Source organism: Haliaeetus leucocephalus, unplaced genomic scaffold (genome assembly GCF_000737465.1).
Source record: "Haliaeetus leucocephalus isolate CR32 unplaced genomic scaffold, Haliaeetus_leucocephalus-4.0 Scaffold140, whole genome shotgun sequence".
Taxonomy (NCBI): domain Eukaryota; kingdom Metazoa; phylum Chordata; class Aves; order Accipitriformes; family Accipitridae; genus Haliaeetus; species Haliaeetus leucocephalus.
Window position 1 is genome coordinate 14811105 of NW_010972576.1, and position 21998 is coordinate 14833102.

The 21998-nt window shown below is 41.6% G+C and overlaps 1 protein-coding gene across 3 annotated transcripts in view; it reads right to left on the bottom strand.

The window, feature by feature from the left end:
• Nucleotides 1-316: 316 nt before the first annotated feature.
• LEF1 (lymphoid enhancer-binding factor 1) overlaps nucleotides 317-21998 on the bottom strand; it is a 70307-nt gene continuing 48625 nt past the window's right edge. For 2 of the 3 annotated variants that reach the window (XM_010586238.1, XM_010586237.1), the window contains 6 exons: nucleotides 21252-21374; nucleotides 20355-20517; nucleotides 17610-17717; nucleotides 13732-13780; nucleotides 13035-13075; nucleotides 317-1430 (listed from right to left, as the gene is read on the bottom strand). In XM_010586238.1, coding sequence (XP_010584540.1) covers nucleotides 13041-13075; nucleotides 13732-13780; nucleotides 17610-17717; nucleotides 20355-20517; nucleotides 21252-21374 — 478 coding nt within the window. In that variant the 3' untranslated portion in view covers nucleotides 317-1430; nucleotides 13035-13040. The remainder of the gene's footprint in view (nucleotides 1431-13034; nucleotides 13076-13731; nucleotides 13781-17609; nucleotides 17718-20354; nucleotides 20518-21251; nucleotides 21375-21998) is intronic. The other variant, XM_010586236.1, reaches the window with a different exon arrangement.

Here is a 21998-nt window from a genome sequence, read left to right on the forward strand (position 1 = left end):
TACTTCCGTGTGGGCCAAATCTAACTGAGAAGCGTAAGGGAGGACTGAGCTGGCCCCTTCCTTACTCCTAGTATGAAAACAAGAGACTTCTGCTCTCTTTAGGAAGAAAAAGACAGTCATCTTCCAAAATAACTGCTTCAAGTGAGCAAACAGCTGAACAGACACATTGCATTTCCTACGAGGGAAGCCTCAGTCAAAAGTCTTCAGCCTTAGAAGTGACTGTGCCTTCCTGGGCTTGCTTCTACCTTCGAGGGATTCTAGCACAAGCCATTCTCTTTTTTTTTTTTTTTTTTTTAAGCCAGACAATTGACTTTAGTTTTATTACAAAGCTTTTATTAAAAAACAAATGCTCAGCACATTAACTCAAACTGGAATGACAAAAAAAAAAAAATCGGTTGACAGTATTTTTGGCAAAGGCTGTGCCTTACTATTTTAAAAAATGGGTACATCAATGCTCATTTCAACAACTGGCATAAAATCCCACTAACAGGCTAACAAAAACAGATACAAATACAGAACAATTGAAGTAATAATTCAAGTGCTGGGCTTTTTACAAGGAGAAGGGGAATGGGTGAGAAGGAGAACTCACTGCAGTCAGATTTGCTGGATGTATTGCTTATGTTTACAGAGTAGATGATGCAAGACTGATGTGTCTACTGACCAGCTGACTGTTGTTACATTTATTTAGTTCTATAGGACACTGTATTATATAGACTGAGAGGCCACTATTTGTTACAAATAGTTTAACAAAAAAGCCACCTTTTTTCCATACAGGTTTTTCCTCTGGCAGAAAAAAAAAAAAAAGAAAAACCCCTTTTATTTAAAAAGTATTTCAGATTTCTGACACTTGTTTAAAAGCTCATACCTAGTAAAATATACACCAAAGAAATTACAAACTAAAAGTTAAAATATAAAAGCATTCAAGTTTCTTAAAAAAGCTAAAACCAAAATTGATCCTGTCGCACCATTAAATAAAAAGAAGGTTGAGTGTGTCATCCTGGTCCAGGCAAATTCCATTCCTCGATGTGCTGTATGGGGCAGCTGTGGTCTACGTAATTCTGTTGGCTGAAGCAGGCAGAGACAGCCACGCTACTTTGCTGACTCAATATGGACACAGATGAGATGGGGGCTTAAGAGTGCAAGGCAGAGGTGGAGTGAAGACAAAAGCTGCTCTGCTGACCCAGGAGCTCATTTGCTCTATTTATATCGGGGCTGGACCTCGTGATAGTGAAGGATTTTGGCAGTGATTGTCTTTATGATTCAGTGTCTCTAGCAGTGACATCAGGGTGAATGACATCCTAGACAGACTCCTTGGGGGTGGTCTGCGTGGATGAAGGACACACCTAGGGTTTAACAAGCTTCCATCTCCAGAAGGGGTCCTGGTGTCGCCGCCTTTGCTTTGCAAGTTGAGAAAGCATTTCTTTTCCCACCTACAGGGAGGGGAAAGAGAAAGAGAGTGATAAAGACTATATGAAACCTTTTTTTTAATTTTTATTTTAAATCCTTCAGAGAAGCTGGTGATGGGGGACAACTATATTAGTGGAACGTGCATTTGCAATGTCAAAGTTAAGTGCAGAGTATTGCTATTTGTTCTTGCTTGGTTTGCAAGAATATTTATGGAGAGTACTTTGGATTGTAAATAGATGTCCACACCAACTAGAAAGCTATTTAGACATTCAACATATTACAGAAGTAATTCCCTTTTGTAGTGGATTTCATTTATCTACAACATTTAACCCAGATATCTGTTACAAAACTAGACATCCTCAGGCTTTGGTACTACCATTGTTGAAGTCAATTAAACCTCTACTTCAGAGCCTCAAGCTCTACTCCCTGCAGAAATGAAGAAATGCTGTCTTCTGTAAGCAGCTGGGTAGAGGAATGTGGTGGGTGAGGCTTGTGTGAACAGTGACCCTACCATGCATCCACACAACTGGGGACGATTCATTCTGCTCTTCAGCCGGGTGGGGAACATCCTCCAGTTGCGATTACCAACTGCCAGTTACCTAGCAGTAAAGTTCACTAGGATCTTGGAAGGATTTATGTTCTTAGAGCATGTGAAAAGGCCAACAGTGCAAGCCTCATAGATACTGCTCATCCAGAGAGGAACCGTTCTTCATCATGAGGTCTCTGGGTTACCTCAGCTGACTTAGGCAATTGCTAACTCAACCATCACCCCTGCCCTTCTGACCCAGACAACTGGGTTATAACAGGGACTCCACCCAAAGACTGTCTAACGAGTCAGGCGTTTTTCCACAGACGGACACATGCTCTCCAGTAATGGTCTCAGGATTAGTGGTATCTCAAAAAATCTATGTTAACCTCTAGGCCTCCAGGTACTACTCAGCTGCCAAACAAGTAGAGGGTTCAATGAGCAGAGCTTTTGAGAATGACCAAAATTAGCACAGGAATGCAGTTTGTTGGAGAAGGTGAGTGAATTTTCACCAGAAGAAACACAAAATGCTTAGTCACACGAAGAAGATACACTGCCAGCACTTTGAATCACACAAGGCAAGACAGAACAAGTTTATGAAGACATGGTTTAAACCATGAGTCAAACTTCTGTTAGACTAATCATAATAGACTGTTTGAGCCTGTAAAAGCCACAAGCAGAAATTAATCAGCAAATATTACAGCAGCAATATTTAAACCAGGGCCATTTGTAACTGGGCACCCACCTCCCATCTGCTGCAGCTTCTGTGTAAGCCATCACGATGCAAAGCATTTTGCCCATACTGGTTGAGTACAGCTCCTGAATAAGGAGTTACGCAGGCTAATGTACTCCAGGATAGAAAGCCTCCAAATCTGATTGTGGACCCTTTGATTTTAGTGAGTGCAAGCTGAGGGCCCAAAATCTTACTAAATAAGTTGACTCCTCATCAGAGGCCACCCACACAAGCATTGTTTTAGTGGAAAGGAAAGTTGAGGACACTGAAGTTTAGCTGCAGACTAAGTAAGGTAGAAAGAACAAGCACAAATTTATATCAAACTGTCCTGTATAGCTTTAACTTGAAGGACGCTCTCCCCTCCCCCAAATACCACCATCCCTGATACACATTGAATAACTTTCACCTGCTGCTGGTAGCCATAAAAGGATATTTAAAGCCACTGTGGCCTCTTAAACAGTACAGCTGAAAGTCCACTGGCAAACCAGTGGTTTCAACAGAGGTGGTCTGTATTGACTAATTCAGTTCCTATTTCCTCACAAAACCAGCCCAAGTCCCAACTAAAAAAAGCCTCCTGAGCTTCCTGCCTTTTCTTTTTTTTTTTATAAGTAGCACAGTGCTCCGTAACACATGCGGATCAAAGAGCTGCGAAGGGCTCTACCTTTCCAAGGAGCACGAAAGAGGGGCCAAGCAAACAGCAGAGGAACACTGGGGAGAGCACCCTGCAGCTTTATATTTATTTTGTGCCTTTTCATCCCAGATTTTCAAAGGTTTGGTCCAGGTTGCTCTTCCTGGGAAGGTTTTCCTCTCAGTCTTACATGAAAACATTCAGCTTCCTGTTGAGGAATGGCCTTGAGGCGCCAGGCCAGTAGTTCACAGCAGTCTGATACAAGTGCTGTGATTCAGAGCTACTCCCCATTAGCAGCCAGGAATGTCTACTTCACTGAAGGAAATGAAATGCTCTTCTGTTGAGATGGTTCCGTGCCTCCTCCCCCCTTCCCTTACCAGCAAGCTGTCTTTGAAGTCAGGAGGTTAAAATAACGACCGCGGCCTTGCTCTGGCCCTCAGCTTTTTTCAAACAGCGGCCATTGCTTCTTTCTCAATCCAAACGCAGCTTTCAGAGCGCCCGCCTCCTTTCCATAGCTCCTCTCGGCACCTAATTATCCCCCGCTCCAATAGAGAGGCTGCAGATACTACTGTAATTCTGCAAGGGGGTCAGGCACAGCGAAGCCCCAAATATTTTTATTTTTTATGCGAATGCTGCAGTACAGCAAATTACACAGTAGCTATTCTGAAAACAGCATCTAGAACCCAGCCTTTCCCCAGCTGCACATTAAGGCTACATGCTGGAAATTGCTTCTACTGCTGATAAACCAAATAATACCTAAAACATACGAATGACGATGGTGTTGCCTTACAGATATAAAACAAGTCAAATCAGGATTCTTTTCAAGAAACCACAGGCATGTGCTAAGGAGACTGAAGACTTCCCACATCTAAGGCTTCACTGGGGGGCTGTAAGCTGAAGTCTCGCCAAGCGAGGCATGCCCTAGCAAAGCCCAATCCACAAGTGAAGTCGGCGCAATCAAAGACTGCAATTACAGCTCCCTGGCTGTGGTTAGGCTTCAAAGAAAGTGCTGCAAGTCACATTTTACATATGTGAAGTCTTGAGCCCGAGCCACAATAGGAGGTACTGTCTGTGCCATTTGCAGTGTACATCTGACTGCAGGAGGAAAGGAAAAAAAACCCACCTCGAGTAAGAAACAAATAAAATTCAAAAGTAATTCAGTGTAAAAAGAAAAGCCTTACTACTGAAGTGATAAAACTGTATTTCAGGAATCACTACAGTGAAACTAAAGCCTCCTAACAAGCCTGGGCTCAATGGCTTCAGGGCAAGAGCATCAGAGGGGGATCAGAAGTCCTCCCCACGCTTGGGAACAAGACGGATTGAAGGGTGGGTCTGCAAGGGCCTTGTCCTCCTCCTCTAGTCTTTAACTGATCTCCATTTTGCTAGAACAAGGGAGAGGATTATGCAGCTTCATCCAGGTTATGGAAGAAAGTCAAGAGTGTCTGGGTCGGTACAGGAGTAAGTACAGAGTAAAAGAGATAGCTAATCCTTCACAGAAAGCAAGAAGTAAAAATTTTAAACCAGGTACTTTTTTTCTACGCCTTTCCCCACCATAGGTTGTTTTCATACAGTTGTAAGAAGAGACAAGACAACATATAACAGCAGTTATATGTATTAAAAAAAAAAAAAAGTCAGTCTCCAAACCTGGCTTTTAATCCAGTATTTCAAACAACATGGCAAACTCAGGGACCCCGCAGCTGAAACTGTCATTTTCTTTTGAACTCCAAAATGAACATGTTCGACTTACTGCCAGGGTTTATCTAATACTCCAGAAACTTGGGTTTGCAAAACCAGGTCATTATTTATCAGAAAGGTTCATGCTGTTTGTGAAGCCCCTTTGTATTTTCTTTAGCAGCAGAGTTGGAGAGAGTTTCAGGCGCAAGCAGATCGATGCCAGCGTTGCAGTCTGCTCCTCTTCCTGCCCAGCTGTGCCATGGTTTGTGGGGTTAGCCTAAACCAGATCCTTGAAATGTTCTGGGCAAACAAAAACAAACACTCCACAACCTTTGTTGTTTCTAAACAAAAAAAAACACCTCCCAGCAAAACCCCAGTCATTTTAGTAACCCAGTTTGCTGCAGGGTCCCACAAGCTGTTACAGCACATGGATGGAGGGACCTACGCGACACAGGAAAAAGCCCTCTCTGCAAGAGCTGGATACCAGCAGGCAGCAGAGGAAACCTTTTAAGCTGCCTTTGTTGCCAAAGAAATTACATCAAAATTGTACCCTAAAACTGTAACAGATACTGCCATGTTGAAGCTATGTCAGTGGTAATTTTGTCTTGGTTTTTTTTCCCCCCTTGCTACTGTTAGCGTCAGTCCCTTGCTGGTAACTGTGAACCAAGTCTCCAGTAACAAATTATCCACTGGTGTTTTAGATGCCGTCAAGCAGCTAACCCTGAAAATACTTCTCCACTGACTACAGGTGGAGCCTGGTGTCCTAACTTCTGTCCTCTGAGTTTGGCCTAAGCTAGATGCGTTAGGTGAAGAGCAGGAATGCCTTCCCCCCTCCATGAGTCAGAGACCTCTTCCAGAGCAGGTCAGTGTCAGCATGGGGAACGCCCAGGTATTTTAGGGCTCCCGCTTTGTGCAGCTGAAGTCAGTGATGCCAAAGCAGGTGTGGCTCTTATCAAAGGCCCCTAGTGTAGGCAGCATGAAACTAGAAGCTCTATCCCTGCACTACAATCTTTAAAATGATCGTACAGGAAGACCCACAACATGTTTTTCCTGTTGGAGGTAGGAAGAGAGAGAGGGTCTATGTTTATAATAAAAAACAGATTACCTCTAGACAGCTGTCTCTAGCGGCTTATTATTATTCTTCTTAAGAAGAATAATATACTAAAAGTGATCTGCAAGGGAAGAAGAAATAGGCTTGTGCCCTTTTTGTATCTTTATGGCATATAATAAATATTCAGAATACTATTTTTAAAATTATTTATTTTATAGACTGAGAGCTGTGAAGAAAGATGCATCTGTTCTGAAGTAGCAATTTCAGTGCCCCTAGTTTTCACCTGCTGTAACAGAAAAGACATAACATACTAGTAAAGTAGTAAGTGAAAATCTTTCAAAAGAAAGAAATAATAGGTAAAGTTTCCTTTGTATATCTTCTTTTCTGCCACAATTAAACATAGGTTAGAATTTACACTGTACTTTGAAAGACAATCTCAACATTTAAATCTTCCAGCACATGGAATAATTTACATAGTTGCTTTCATGCAACCAAAGGTAAGTCAGATGTAACCTGAATATTGAGCTTCATCAACTCTTCTACACGCATGCATCCACAGAGCCATACTACTAGTGTAAGACAGCAGTACACAGAAACCAATAGAAAACTCAAACGCATCAACTTCACTTTGATACCATTAAGTCATCTCAGCAGAAAATCTCTACTGGTCTGAAATACGCAAGCCTCCTGTCGTGTATCTCAAAAGACACATGTATGGGAAGAAACCCAACTATTCATCAAAACGTAGTCTCACCTAGTGTCAAGACAAATAAATGCACACACCATAAAACTAATTATATGTAGTTATTTTGGCAATAACATTTTACCTTGTGCAATTTCAGGTATCCCAGAGATGAAGGATAGAGGGCTCTCAAAACTCCTGAGTTTAATTCTGATGCAACTTAATATTAATGAAGAAACATGTATCTTACTTTTGCAAGGAGGAAGCAACTTCAGAAATGGAGTCTCTTTGCCCAGTTAAGTCTCCTTAGTTCTTTTACCCCCTGATTCCACTCTACTGATGCCCGTGGCAAGAACATTAATTCAGAGAGATGGTTGCTGGTACCATTTCCCTCATTCCATCTAACCCTGCTCACACACTACCCCCCAGTGCCAATGACACCTTCACTGCACAAATGCTTCCAACATTTGCTTCCACTGCTGGAACCAATGGCAGAACACTGGTGTCCTACAAGGTCAGACTAAAACACATACTGTCTAACGGGTTGCCAGTCTCACATTTAACTGGCTAGACAGTGGTGCTTCAGCTGGCCGTGCTGTGAGCTTCCCTCCTTGTACAGCTTTCCAATCTGCACACTTTCAAAATTGTTTATATGGTACAGTCTTAACAAGCAGGTAAAGGATCAGAGATTTAAAAGATGACTTGCATAAAAAGTCTTAAAGTAGAGGATTAAGGAACCGACTGGTATGAGAAGGTTGGCTCTATTAGCAATGACTTTTGCAACGTCAAATTTAGGCTTTTTGGTTTCGTTTTGTTGTCTGGGGGGTTTTTTTGTCTTCAGGATGGCTGGTTTTGCATTCATGTATATCAGAAGACCTCTTCAATCCAGTCATAATCTCTAAAAGTCAGAGGCAGACAGAAACGAAACTCAGTGCTGAAGTTTGCTAAGCTTTGACAGAATAGCATTTGAATACAATTCCATTGAAATTAGAGGACATATTTCACCCAAGCTTAGTCTCCTGAAACAAATGGGAGAGACTTTGACAATGTCATAACAATTTGCTTTCTAGCTGTTGAGGAATACGGTATCAATTTCTCATTTTGAAATTTTTCATGTAAATACACTAAAAAATGAAAATGCAATACAGACCTGAGATGAACACTAAAATGCTGAGGTTTTCTTCCAATTGGGAATGAAACCACATTTCAAAATCTTATGTTTTCTTTATGAAACAGTTTGTTTCTACAGAGTTTTGCTCATGACCTTAGAACTCTCAATCTGGTGGGGAGTTTACTAAATCCACTAAAACATATTGGTTTAGTCCAGAGAAGAATGGTGCACCAGCCGTTAACTCCCTGTCCCCACCTTATCCCACAGGAAGAGTTAGAACAATAGTCATCCCACTGTTCCTTCATTCTAGCCCAAGCCTCCTACTGCTAACACCTCAGATGTGAAACGATATAGGGGTTTTTTTTAATCACTTGTAAATGTGGCCGAGTTCAAACTTCATTAGGCATCTCTAACTTCACAGATGCAACTTGAGCATCTCTGACAAAATAAAAACAAGTTCTGGACATGCACCTGCTGAATTATCTGCTTTTGCCCTTTGTCAGTGTCAGTTCAAAACATGAAATGCTGAAGGTCAACTTCACAGCTGACTGTGCTACACCCTTTGGTTGCAAAAACTAAGGTTTTGTAAATACTTACAGAATTTTCTTGTTTCCCTAATCCTGTATCTATGCTGATTGTCTAGTTCAAAGTGTTCTGCTGTTTTTTTATTTAGAAAACCTATGCTTGGCCCCTACCCTGTCTTACCCTTATCCCTCACAGTGTCTCTGCACCCAAAATAGCTTTTATACCCTTCCTTCCTTCCCTCCTGCACTTCACAAGGCTCCTCCACCAGGTTGATAAAGGAAACTGGGGCACTCGGTCTGCTCTGCTGCATCTCTCCCAGCAGGTGTCAGTGCCCTTCTGTACCTGCCACCTAAACAGGAGGCAGCTTTTCTTCAGGTTTGCTCTTTTGACGTTTCTCTTGATGTCACAGAGCCTGAAAGAGAGGAGGTTTTCTACCTTTCACCCCGGCAAGTTCAGTGTCAGGTTAGAATTAAGTTGCAGGAGGGAATCTGTCTGAGGGCTATACCCTTTGTCATTGGAAATTTCTATGCCTATCTGAAAAACGCTGAAGTTAAGCAAAGTATTCAATAATATAAATGTTTCAATCCAGCAAATTCTCTTCTGTTCATTCTGTCCCTCTTGCCTATGCTGAAGGCCACTGTTCATAGGCAAAACAGGGAACAGGAAACATGGGTCACACAGGAAACATATTTTTAAAGCAAATCAGGACATGTCTCTGCACCACCATCACCACACAAATTCTCACATGCACTAACTTCTGCACAAATCCTCCAGGCTGTTTAAAGCTTCTGAGCAGTCAAGGGGTATGGAAAGGGGTGGAGTGTTTGCTTCATTTTCAACTACTCCAGCAGCAAGTTCAAGAGCACTGGACAAGCCAGGTTAGAAAACATGTGCCTCAGAAAGCAAAGTACCACATCCTCTTTGCATCTCCCTTCTAGGATGCAGGCCAGAAACCCATGGTCAACCATGACCACAGTCATCAGATGGTTCTTTTCCACAGTATTCTGGCTGTAGATTGGTCCACTTTATAGTCTCCTTTCACAGCCTCACTCCGTTTTATTTCTGAGTAATAAGGAAAAGACAATCCAGTCATAGTTTGTTACAACACTATCCAAAAATCACTTCTGCACCAAAATTTGGCTCTAATTTCCATATAGGAAGTTTGAAAGGTTATAGATAATTCATTGTTTAAAGTTAAACAGTCTTATTCTGATCCTTTTAAATGCTTCTGATTGTAAATCAGTATTAGTCAAGTTTTCTCATTTTTTAAAGCTTTGCTAATCTAAATGCTAATTGTCATGGAATTTGCAAGCCACAAATACACTTCTCACAGGTTTTCAAATGTCTATTAAGTTTCTCTATCACTCTTTTTAGCCCTTGAAGATATGCCAAAACACAATGTTAAATTACGTAGCTTGTGAGGACTTCCCAATTGCATCCTGCCATATGTCAAATGATGTGCCTTTTACAATTACCGTACATAGCAAGTCATAAGAAGTTAACTATTTCCACATTGCAGAACAATCAGGAGGAATTTTTGCTAGTACCCTTCTGTTTCCTTGCTGATTTAAAAATATTCACGAGATGCTAAAAATCAGCTTGTTTTCCTTCCAAAAGTCAAACCAGATAGGAAACCAGGAATCTCCACTTCTGACACAGAACTGCTCCCATTTACAAGTCTTCTAGAAGGCAGTGCTTAAAGCAACAAGAAAACACCCACCTCTCTGAAAGGTGCTCAAGAGACGATCTCTACATTGTCCTTAATCTTAGCTTTCCTCATTTCCCCTTCCCTCCTGGCCTCTTCCAAACTCATTTTTAGTATTATCAGGTGTTATGCCACTCTCGGTTGATTTCAAAAGGAGAGAATAAATACGAGTTATTTCTTCAACAAATAAAAGTTATTTCAAACATTCTGTTGGGCCATGTCAACTGAAAACAAAATTCTGCTTGGGGACAGTTCCACAACTCTTAAAAAAATGGCGACATGCTTCAGAGTATCCCAGGACAATTTAGCAAAGACTGGAGTGCCAGCTCACTGTATTCCTGAAGCACTCTAAGTGTTTTACAAATTGGCCATTCAGCAGGCTGGAGGAGATCGTGGAACTCACCTAAATCCTAAGCAGTGAAGCCATAAGAAGCCTGCTGCTGTGTACAACCCTGGGAAGAGGAGCAACTTAATGCTACCACCTTGACTTCACTGCTCAAATGATGTCCAAGGCAAAAAGCAGGTTAGAGGTCCACCTTAAAGATCAGTTACATGCTGAAGTGTTCAAGGACAAAAAAAACCACACCCAAAACTTTCACAGTATCTTAAATCATTTCTGTTTGCATGTCTCTTCCGTTACTTTCCTCTGAACATCCCACCACACAACCCTCCCACCATTTCATCCTTCTCACTTACATCACCGTAATTACAGCCCTGGCTGATCTCCTTTGTGCTGATCTCGAGATTCTTTCTTTGGTCTTGCCACCTACTCATTTCTGATTCTTCTCAGATAACAGAACGCTTGTCTCCTTCCCAGACCTCCCACCCTCCTTCCCCCTCTTTGCTACACCATCCGTACGAGCAAGAAAGCTAGTGTTTTCCTGTCTTCAAGAGCTCTTTGCGGCACTCACTGAAAGGCATTCCCAAACTTATTATCTCCATCCAGTAAAGACTACAACAGCTCTGCTGTGGGCCTGGTAAGATATTATGCTTGTGGGCAAAACATTCTTTGGATTAGGCTTGCAAAGGGCAAGAGTCTTAACCTTCAGAAGTTTACTTTGAAGTCTGGCTGATTCAGGTTCCCTAAATCATTCTGTGCATTTACTTCCAGCTAGAGCAGATCTGTACGTCTCCAGTGGAGAGCATTCGCTCGGCACGCAACATTTAGTGAGGCTGCCTACATGCGCATATATGGAGTCAACAGCATACTCCCCCTTCAATGGAAGAAGATACCTACTGTTCTCATACTCTGTGTTATAAATTGCATGAGGACAGAGAGACAGGTATTATTACCAACAGTTTCCACACCGTTACAGAGCTTAAGGGGAAGGAAGGAAGGGGTGTAGGGGTAAAAGGGAAAGAGAGAAAACCCACATACTCAGAACATTCGCCCTCTTCTATTTCAACTCATCCTCTGCTATGGAAAATGCAAACAGAGAAACTCCAACAAAAGTAGTTCAGTGTAGGCAAGGCAGTCATCCTTAGATTGTAAGGCATCCAAGAAACCAAATATCCCCCGGTTTTTAACTGTCACTTGAACCTTAGTTGTATTCTGATCCCAATTGAGTGCTCCCCATCAATTCAGATAAAATTATGTGTGGTTTGCTTACTGGTACTGTGTTAACATCAAAGGGAAAAATACAACAGTCATGGACCTGGGCAAGTAAGCTGAAATATCAATTATAAAACTCAAGGTTAAAGCACTTGCATTTTTTTTTTTAAAAAGGTATAATACTTACGGCAGTCACTGTAACTAATGATCAGCTACATTTGTTGTGCAGGCTACAGAGCCCAAATGCTGCAATCCACGTCTAAAATCAGCATGACTCAGGCATACTGCAAAGGGCAAGACTGTCTGCTTGCCTGAAAAACTTTTGCTTAGCAGGAAGAAAAAAAGAGCACGCATTTTGCCTTTTCACTTTACTTCAGCTTTAAACCGCCCCCCACAGTCTGAAACCCAACCAAGTTTAGACTAACCAGCATAATGGCATAACTGCAGAAGAGGCTTGAATCATGCTGACTGACTGATGACTGACACTGCACAGAGCAAACTTAACTGGGCTTTCTCTGGCTGAAAGTCCAAGCAGATCGGAGGGCCCACAGGAGGCCATTTTGCTGACCACTCTGAGTGCTAAGGGGATCGTGCGGCCCAACAAGGCGGAGGGAGAGGGGATAAAGAGCCCACTTCTGTTATGATGCATAGGTAAGTTTAGAAAGTGTTATTTTTTAGACGGTGTAGAAGCAACTATTATGTCAAATGAATGCCATTCCTACTAGAAAATGTATCACACTGAGAGGAAGAGAAGGACCAGCCTTCCAACACAAACACTGAGAAATGAGGATCTCACTGTGGTACCACGTGCACTCGCAAGCAGGCTAGATGGTGTTATTGGCTATGTGTAATCACTAGTCATTCCACCTTCTGTGCAGATGATATGATACGAAGAGAGAAAACACATGCTGGAAATACAACAACAACAACAACAAACAACCTGCACCACACACGAAATACCACTGTACAGTCCAGGGAGAAATTCTTGATATAACTGAAATACAGTCCCATTTTCCTAGCAGAAGTTTTGTTAGTATACAGGTGAATACATTTTTAAAAAGTGTACCCAGCCAGCATCTTGTAGATGTCAGCACATAAAATGTACTCCGAAGCCAGCTTCTAACCTGCTCTTATGAATTGTGACAGTCTGCTGGCTGGGAGGGTTTGCACTGCTTAATAAACCCATCCCTGCACTCCACAGGCAGACTTGCAGCGAGTCAGTGAGGTATGGTCAATTTGAAAATATTAAGGTTAAGAAGTGAAATGGTGAACACCTAATAGATAGCCGGTATAAAAACCATCAGTAGTCAAAGTAACATTAGCTTTGGGATATGATACTTCTGCAATTTTTGCTAAATTCATATTATTGCATAAAATTTATCAGAAAGCTTATTTTACAATTCAGTTTTATCATCAGGAAAGCTTTAGAGATGTTCTTACCATGCTTCAGATGTAGGCAGCTGTCATTCTGGGGCCTGTACCTGTAGAAGATTGTTTTCCTTTAACAAATTTCTGTTACAGTGTTTTTGCACATTCCAAATAAGTTTGTTTGCTACAGTATTACATGGATTTTTTTTGCCGTGTTTTTGGTTTTGTTGTTTGATTTTTTTATGGTTCTTATACCAGCCATTTTTGTGGGGGAAAACAGGGTGTTTCTTTGAATATTTTTTACAGGCAAAGAGGAGACCTCACTGATGCTTTTAGCCAACCTACTAGACAGCTGTTAGTGTACACAGAAATGTAAAATACAGCAATAAAAAATACAGTGGCTACAAAAAGGTCAGTGTGAAGTTTCCAGTGTCCAATAATCCCACACAGTATTTGAGTCATAGTTAAATCTAAGGATGATACAACATTGATTCAGGAGAAAAGCAAAGGTAAAGCAGGACAGTGATTGCAGCAATGCATAAGTTCAGCCAAAGATGTTGATGCAGTGAGGACTGCTGTACGGAAAGGTGTAAGGGAAAGGAGACATGTATTGTGTGCATTTTCACAAGCTTGCATTCAAAGTGAAGTATCTTAAAACATCTATCAGAAGCAAGTGTTAGAGAAAAGCATGTAAAAATTAAATAGCGCAAGCCCTGGTTTCTAAAATATTCCTGAGGTGAATGGTAAGTAAGAGTTGGTCATGGCCTACCTGATGCTGATTCCTGCAACTTTTCTCTCTTCCTCTTCTTTTTCTTCCCCTGAAATATAGGCAATTTTACCAGACCATTACATGCACAGAACTTTTTTTGCCACTCCCCCACCTCACAGCATAGAAACAAAAACCATCTGAACACTGAGAAAGCGGTTAGGAATAAAACCCAATTGTTTTGGGGGTAGCTAAAACATTTTCTAACCCACTTCCAACTGTTTCAATGGTAACAAGGTTTGCTCTCAGCATCCATGGATAAATATGCACATGAGCAATAAACATTTTTATATCCACATGGAATTACAATTTCTGGCAGTTTTTCAACACTGGCCGCCGCAAGCATCTAAAAGACTTCTCACGCTTAATAATCTGATGACACATATGTTGATATCATAATTTATGGCTCTTACAAGAACTCTTCACACATTCAGATACTTACACTGTCAAACATGGCAACAGCAGACAGGGTGTTGAAAGTACCTAGGACGACCATGACTTGTCCCCAGGGTACAAACCAGCCAAGTAAAACTGTTCTGATAACGCTTGTACCTTAATAGAAAGCCAAGTCTCATATGGCTGTGCCCAGAGAACGCGCTGTGCAATAATCAAATAGCAGACTGCTGTACAGCAGAGCACCCTTAACGTGACCGAGGTGCAGGACAGAAATGGACGTCAGGCAGCTGTCTTTCTTGGACACCACACTGGCACCAGCGTGCCGGCGCAGGCTCATCGTGCCAACCCACACACTCGGCCTTCTCCCGCACCCCCATCTATGGAAAAGGCCAGAGCTCCCAGTTCGCACAGTCTTTCAGGAAACAAAAGGTCAGTACAGACCCACAATTTTAAACCTCAATCATCTTGCATCACCCTAATTACCACTTTGATATTCCTCCATATGACTTCTCTTCATTGTCCTGCATTGTCAGTCAGAGCTTTTTTGTTGTTGTTTTAAAAAAAAAAAGGTCATATCCATTTATATTTTAAAGAAGCCTTCAAGCTGCCAGGACAGGCTCTAACAGATGAGCTCAGGCAAACCTTGGTGCAGTTGCTGTAAGCAGGACTGCAGCCCGCTGTCCATCCTTCTGCCCCGCAGCCAGAGGTGTCCCCACTCAGCACAGCTGGCAGCCGCCGACGCGTGTCCCGGCGCAGACCGTGCCGTGCTCAGTGGCCACAAACTGGAAGGGCTGAGGTGGAGGGACGCGTCTTTCTGTTAGCTTGCTCTGCAAGGCGACAGGACGGACGGCAGGTGATGTAAGAAACCACCTCATACCACTGCCTTGCTCACCGATGGGACAGCAAAGCGAGGGCCCCAAATACAGGCTACAGTGAAGCTACGGCAGATGAATTTAGGTGGTCTCCAGTCTGCTCTGACAGTGTGGGCTTGGCTGACTCTTAAGCTCCTATCCTTATTTATTCTGAGGCTGGCAACTGGGCCAGGCAATGCCTTGTGAGTCAGCTCCCAAAGATGGGCCCAAGACTAGAAGTTGGAAAGCAGATTTCAAGGGCTCTGGGAAATTCACAGCGATGTGCTTTATCTCTTAGGCACCAAGGCAATGCTTCTGCATTAGTGCAGAGGTTAACATGGAAAAATCATGCGAGGAAAATTATGTTTTATTCTCTATGGCATGCTGACTTCAAGTGCTAAAACATACTGAAAGCTGATCTGAGATCCGTCTATAAGATACCAGAAGCGGAGGACCAGAAGGAAAAGGCTAGGCTGAAAACTAGTTGTCAGCATTCCCAAATGAGGTAGTTTCTGACGACTCCAGCACACACAGACACCATCACATTATGAAAACAGTGTGCTTCTTGTGACTATCACACAACTTTGCAAGACTACTTTGGGTGTCAGTAATAAAAACACAACAAAAAGCACAGAGATATTGCCAACAGTTGAATAGCAATGCTTAACATTTTCTTGAAAATTCTGAATTCCTGAATAACCATGCAAACCAAAATAGAAGAATTAAAACCAAGTAGTACTTATTTTTTAATTGTACTGTTTTGTGAAATTCAGCCACATGAAACAGAAGAGTCACCCCTAAGTCACTTCCGACTCTCAAAACATAATACCTGTGCTAAATGAATACAATTTCATTTTTTGACTGCTCAAGTTAGAAAAAATGAAGAGGAAAAAAAGAAAAAAAAAAGAAGATGACATATATATGAAAAGGTTGCAGTGATAAACTGTGATCTACTATGATGACCTTTCTCACCACCACTGCAACAAACATGTGCATTCCTGGACAGGCAGAGAGAAGGACTGCAAGAGGAAGCTAGCAGAGTTCTCCCTTGTAACACATAGGACTGGAGTATGTCAGAGCTATACTTCCACACATGATGTAGGTTGGAAACACATCAAAGAGAGAATTCATATGTGCCACCTTACACGTTCCGAATGTCTATCAAGGCATTTAAGAAACTGCAGGTCCACTGTTTGTGCTGTATGGCAGTAGGCTGTGGCAAAACACATCAGGTTCTCAAAGTCAAAATGACTGAGCATCACAGGACAATCTTGAAGGCTGATGCCCAGTAAGTGTAACCTTACAAGGCTCCAAAGTGGTTTGACTTTCCAGCAAGTAAGTTCAAAACAATTGAAATCCCCTTGTTTTCAGGGAGTATATCACTAAGGCCTATTTGTTCCCAGGTGTACTCCAAGACAGCTCTGTAGACACCGTCTGGTTACTGGAAATAAACCCTAGCTGCGTAAGGTCATGACAGCTCATCTGCTAGGAAAGATGACTGTATAAAACAGGCAGAAACAAGCTGCTAGGGCTTACAGTAGTGTCTATGCTTACAAAACTGGGCATGGATGTTAGCAAGACCAAGACATGTGCTTCAGAGATGATCATGTAGTTTCTGTGTCAATGCCTTCTGTGTCAAAGATCTCCCTAAGAGACTCTAGCTTACAGTGAAAATTTTGTTTAAGCTGAACAGTACCTGCGCTGGATTGCTAATGTCAGGTACTTCTACAGTTTCTGTTAACACTGTATCTAGGTGCCTCATACTCTTTAATGTCCACAAGACGTCACTGAAGTAGAGAAACACTACTGTCCATCTAATACAGATGGAAAACTGAGCCAGATATAGCACGTACACTTCCTATCACAGTAAATAATGTCACAGCTGATGGGGGGACGGAAAGTAGCCCAGATCTCAGGCTAGGATCAGTCGCTCAGGATTGCAGCTTGTGAGTTTTGTAACATAACATACGACTACACTGACAGCTCATTGTAAGCACAATAGTATAATTGTGAAGTGCAAGCTGTGCAACGTGCTATTAACACTTTTTGATATTTAATTATAAAATAAGCATAATTGTAAGAAAACTTCTTAGCTTCACCAAACTGTATAAAAGCAGAATCTACCATGAAGTTTACTTACACAAATTTTGCAGGCTTTATTTCAGAGATGGACTATTCTGAATTACTTTCAGCTAAAGTTCAGTTTCCATTAAGACCCCTGGGCTTTCAGTTCTCTTGAAAGAGAGACACCCATTTTTTGCTCAGGTCTAAAGAAGATTTATGGATAGCAAGTGATCAGATAGAAATTTATGGAAAATTCACAGCTGTACAGTAGAACATAAGCTTTCAGGCAGTATTGATGATTGTCATAGAAAAAAAACTTTCCATGCTATTTTTTTCCCCTCAAAAACTGTGACCTTCATAAGAAGCATCTCAACAACAACAACAAAATCTCAAGTGTTCTGGATGCCTGAAGTGCAAACAAATATAAGGCTTATGTTATATGTTTGTTTGCCATCCCTCCATCCAGAACTTTCCACAAGTTAAAAAGAAAAACAAGGAAGGAAAAAAAAAAGTTAGATAAAGGAAGTTAATTTGAAAAGAGCCTTCAAGTGAGGTCAAGTCAAGACTTACATAGTTGTCTCTTGCAGACCAGCCTGGATAAAGCTGCATGTGTAGCTGCCTTTCTTTACGAGCTAGTTCATAATATTTCGCTTGTTCTTCACGGGAGAGAGCATGCCACTGCAACCAAAATAAACACAGCATTAGACTAAGAAATAACTCATGCCTAGGCAACAGATGACATGAGCAAGTGTTTTTGTGACTTTGATTCAGTCCTTCCCCACTGCAAAAATGAAATTCATTAGCAATTACAAACACCCGTGTTTATTAACCACCTTTCAGGCATTTGTCAGCTCTGCAAATGCCGAGTGCCTTGAGAAAGACAAAAATCATTTATGGAAACAGGGCTCACCAAATAATGTGCTCACAGAACCATGCCCTCCCAACACTACTTAAAATAACACAAAAAAAGCCCCCCCAAAACCAACAACAAAACCCCACCCTTTAGCTCCTGACAAAACAGAAAGGTTTTGTGCTGCTTTTAAAGGGCAGCGAGCTCCCCAGCACAGAAGGGTTTGCTGTCTTGGTTTTAAGCAGCAGCTACACACAGGTTTTCAATGCCAACGCAGAGGGCTTTCTGGGCACCAGCCGGCTCCTGTTCCAAGATCAACCTCTAAGTATTGAGCTTCAAGGTACCTGCTTTCTGATTTCTTCTTGTTGTAATAGAAGAAAATGGCAACTGCAAAAAGTTTCCAAGATACAGAAACCACAGAACTGTAGCCTTCCAAATTACATGAGTTGACCTCTGTAGCCAAGTAAGGATAAACTTCCTGCTTTTATCTTCTTTTAAAAAAAAACAAAAAAAAAATCCCTCACAACCTGCACATTTGAAAAGGCACCAGTTACATCAGTACCTAATCATTTTGTTTGTGTTGAAACACGTATCATCGACCTGAACCAAAAAGAGTAAAGGCCTTTTATTCAGAATCAGGTTCCACTGCTGCAGCATTAGACGTGTCTTCTTGTTTGACTTTTGACAACATGCATGGGGGGGCGAGGGAAGACAATATTAAAAAAAAAGACAGACACAAAATCATTAAGACACTCATGCAAGAATAACTTACAGAACTAAGATTTCAGATCAGATCATATTTGTATGATTTCATATGTCGTTTTGTTACACATCAGAAGATGTGAACTAAAGGGCTTGTCTGTCTTGACTTGGCAAGTTCGATGTGTTACTGAGAGCACAGCAGTTCAGCCTATTTGCAACTCTCAAACTCCACACGTGCCTTCCAAAACTGGAAGGTAGTGAACATTATGCCGTGGCATCAGAAAGCCCAGCATCACACAAAGCATCAGCTCTTGAGAACACAGGTGGTTCCTGTTCTGGAGAGGCACAAGATACAGTAAATAGTGACTAGGGTGACTGAATGCAAAACATTTGATGATAATTAATCTCCAAGCAATTATACTGGATAACTCATGCATTGGTTGTACCACAGTGAAAATGGAAGTTGAGGTACTTTCACAAAAAACAGTAACTTGAAAAGAGGAGTCCAAGCTGTGGAAAAAGCAGCCAGTGGAGCACTGAGGCTTCATTCATTACCAAAATGGAGATAAATAAGCCACTGCCCTCATTCAGGCAGAGAAAACAAGGCTGACATACTAAGCAACTAAGATCTATTACTGAGGGAGTAACAATGAAAACATGATCCTAGAGACTTGCATGAAAGAATGGAAAAGGCAAGCACCGAGATGCCCTCTAAAAGAGGAGGTAACAAGAACATCAGAGAAAAGGCAGAAGGCTGCAGGAACTGGGACAAGCACCAATGAATTTCTGCTCAGTTTGAGGCAGAGGTAGGGAGGGGAGGAGAGAGGGGAAGTCTTCAGATTGTAACAGAGAGGTAGCAGTACAGTCTTGTACTGACTTCCCACTTAAAAACACAGGGGTTTCAGAGAGTTGCAGCGCCTGTCAATACTGACTTAGTCAGTGGTCAAGAAGAGAGGTTCACAGAGCAAGGAGATTTGAATAATCCCTACTCAAACTCAGATTGCTACAAAAGTCGTCCCTTTTCTCATTTCCGGGACAGTCGAGGTCAAAATGGGCATTTACTTCTGCTGCTTTCCCTTGGAAGAATACTGACAGTGAACATGAAGTTTGTAATTGTGGGTTGGCCTGCAAATTTTTTTTTTGGAGCATGGAAAGAACAAAACATGCCTACAATGCCACAGAAGCAAATGGCTCTCAGCAAGGCTCTGGGATCTGTACTGGGATCATCAGTACTCAGCTGGTGAGTTTAGAGACATTCAAAACTTGATTGGACAAGTCCCTGAGCAACCTGATGTAACTGGACCTGCTTTGAGCAGGTGCTGGGCTCAATGACCTCCACAGGTCTCTTCCAACCTATGTGACTTTACAGTTGGACCATGTTACATTCACTTTTGAGTTCCATCTTCACTGGCATCCAGTGTTCATCTTTGAATGATCCCCTCCTGCTTTGACGGAGACCAGCCTAAGGGAGGACCCAGAAGGTGATTTGAATGCTCTTTCCATGTGTGAATGAGGGTATTTCACACCTGAAGTGCTGACACCATGACATGAGTGGAACAGACACCAATTTGATGATGTTGCTAAAGCTGAAAAATCAAGATACTGCTTTTATTTTTAGTTTCATGTTTTATCTTCTATAGCTAATTTGATAGTTGCACATTAGTTAGCACCTCAAGCAGAAAGTGAGCCATCACACCCAACTAAAGGGAAACACACACAAATTAGCAGCACACGTGAGTACACACACACTCTCCTGTACATACCCTTCTGCCAAGAATCTGGTTGATAGCTGCGCTTTCTTTCAGAGTACACTCTGCTACAACGTTCGCTCTCATTTCTTTCATGTACAACATGAAAGCATTCAGAGGTTTCTTAATATGAGGTCTTTTTGGCTCTTGTTCTTTTCTCTGTTCATGCTGAGGCTTCCTAAAACGTGGTGGGGGAAAGGGAAAGGAGGGGAAAAAGAGCATCCATTTACCTTCAGCCTAAAAAAAACCCAATGGAAAATTACCAACCTGTGGTTACAATAGCATTTAAGTAGTAAGAATGAGAATTTCAGCAGTCACGTCCCATCCCCTTTTGTACCTTTTCAGAGACTTGACTTAACTGAATACTCAGGGAGGATGTCAGGTTGACATTCTCTAGCAAATAAAATTTGATCTGTGAATCCGCTCCAAATTCATCACTTGTGTCAATTCTCTTTTTGAAAGGCTATCCATAGTACCCTAGAAGACCACCACTACAGGCAGAAGGATAGCTCCTCATCCACTTCTTTCTTAGGCCTTTTGGCCTTCAAGTACTAAGCAATAAGGATGCTTTTTACTAGTAAATTTTGCAGTTAAGACCTTTTCCAGCAGAAGTTAATGAGTTCACACTCAAGCAACATTCACAAATAGACAGGTCCATGATTATGTCTGAATCAAGATGACTGTTGCTGATAGCTAAAAAGTGCTGGACTGGAATGAAAAATGGCTTCATGTCTCATTACTCTTCCCAAACAGTAGCCCACATGTCCTGTTTTAGTTACAGGAGAAGAGTTAAAATTCGAAGAGGTCATGAAAGGCACTTCTTTTTTTTTTAACCTCCTTGACTCTTCTTCAGACAAGAGTTAGTTCTCAAACATTTATAGATTAAGGGCTAGTGTAGAAAGGCAGACTCACACATGCATTAGCTCACTGTCGTTGTGTGGATGTTCTTGTTTTACTTGAGGTGTTACAATAGCTGGGTGAGGGATTCCAGTTGTGTGAGGGCCTGGAGGACCAGGAATCATGTGATGCGAAAACCTAAAAGAGAAAACAAAGGGAAGTCTGTAACACTACTGAAGACAGGCAACAAACATGTATGACAGCAGCAGGATGCCCCAAGAATGCAAACACTACGAAGCTTGCAATGGAAGACAATTCTTTGAAAGTGCATGAAAAATATTTGGCTAAGATTTGTGCATTGTAGCCCATTTATTCAAGAAAAAGAAACAAACAAATCAGTCAACATTTTGGTTGTAAAGAAGTTATTTTATTACCTTTCAGGCAAACAGTTTTAGCAATGCACACAAGAAACATTTAATGGTTGTACTGTTGCACTGACTAGCAATAAAAATACACATTTCTTAACCAAAAACTGTATTTCCACACCAAGATATAAACATTCTTAAAATATCCACCACCAGCCAATGCAAAGGAGGGAACTGCCATGCAGAAACAAAATAAAAGAAGAGTCTTTTCAGGGAGTCCCTTATGGCTCTCTAAGGAATCTCTTACTTTTCAAGGTACTTAAGCTAGAAGATTTTAACATAACTTCACTTTAACTCACTGTTCTTCCCTCAAATGCTTAAAATACAAATAAATTTAAAAAAAACCCCTAACCTGCATCCTGGAAGAAAGGGGGGGGGGGGGGGGGGGGGAGAACTT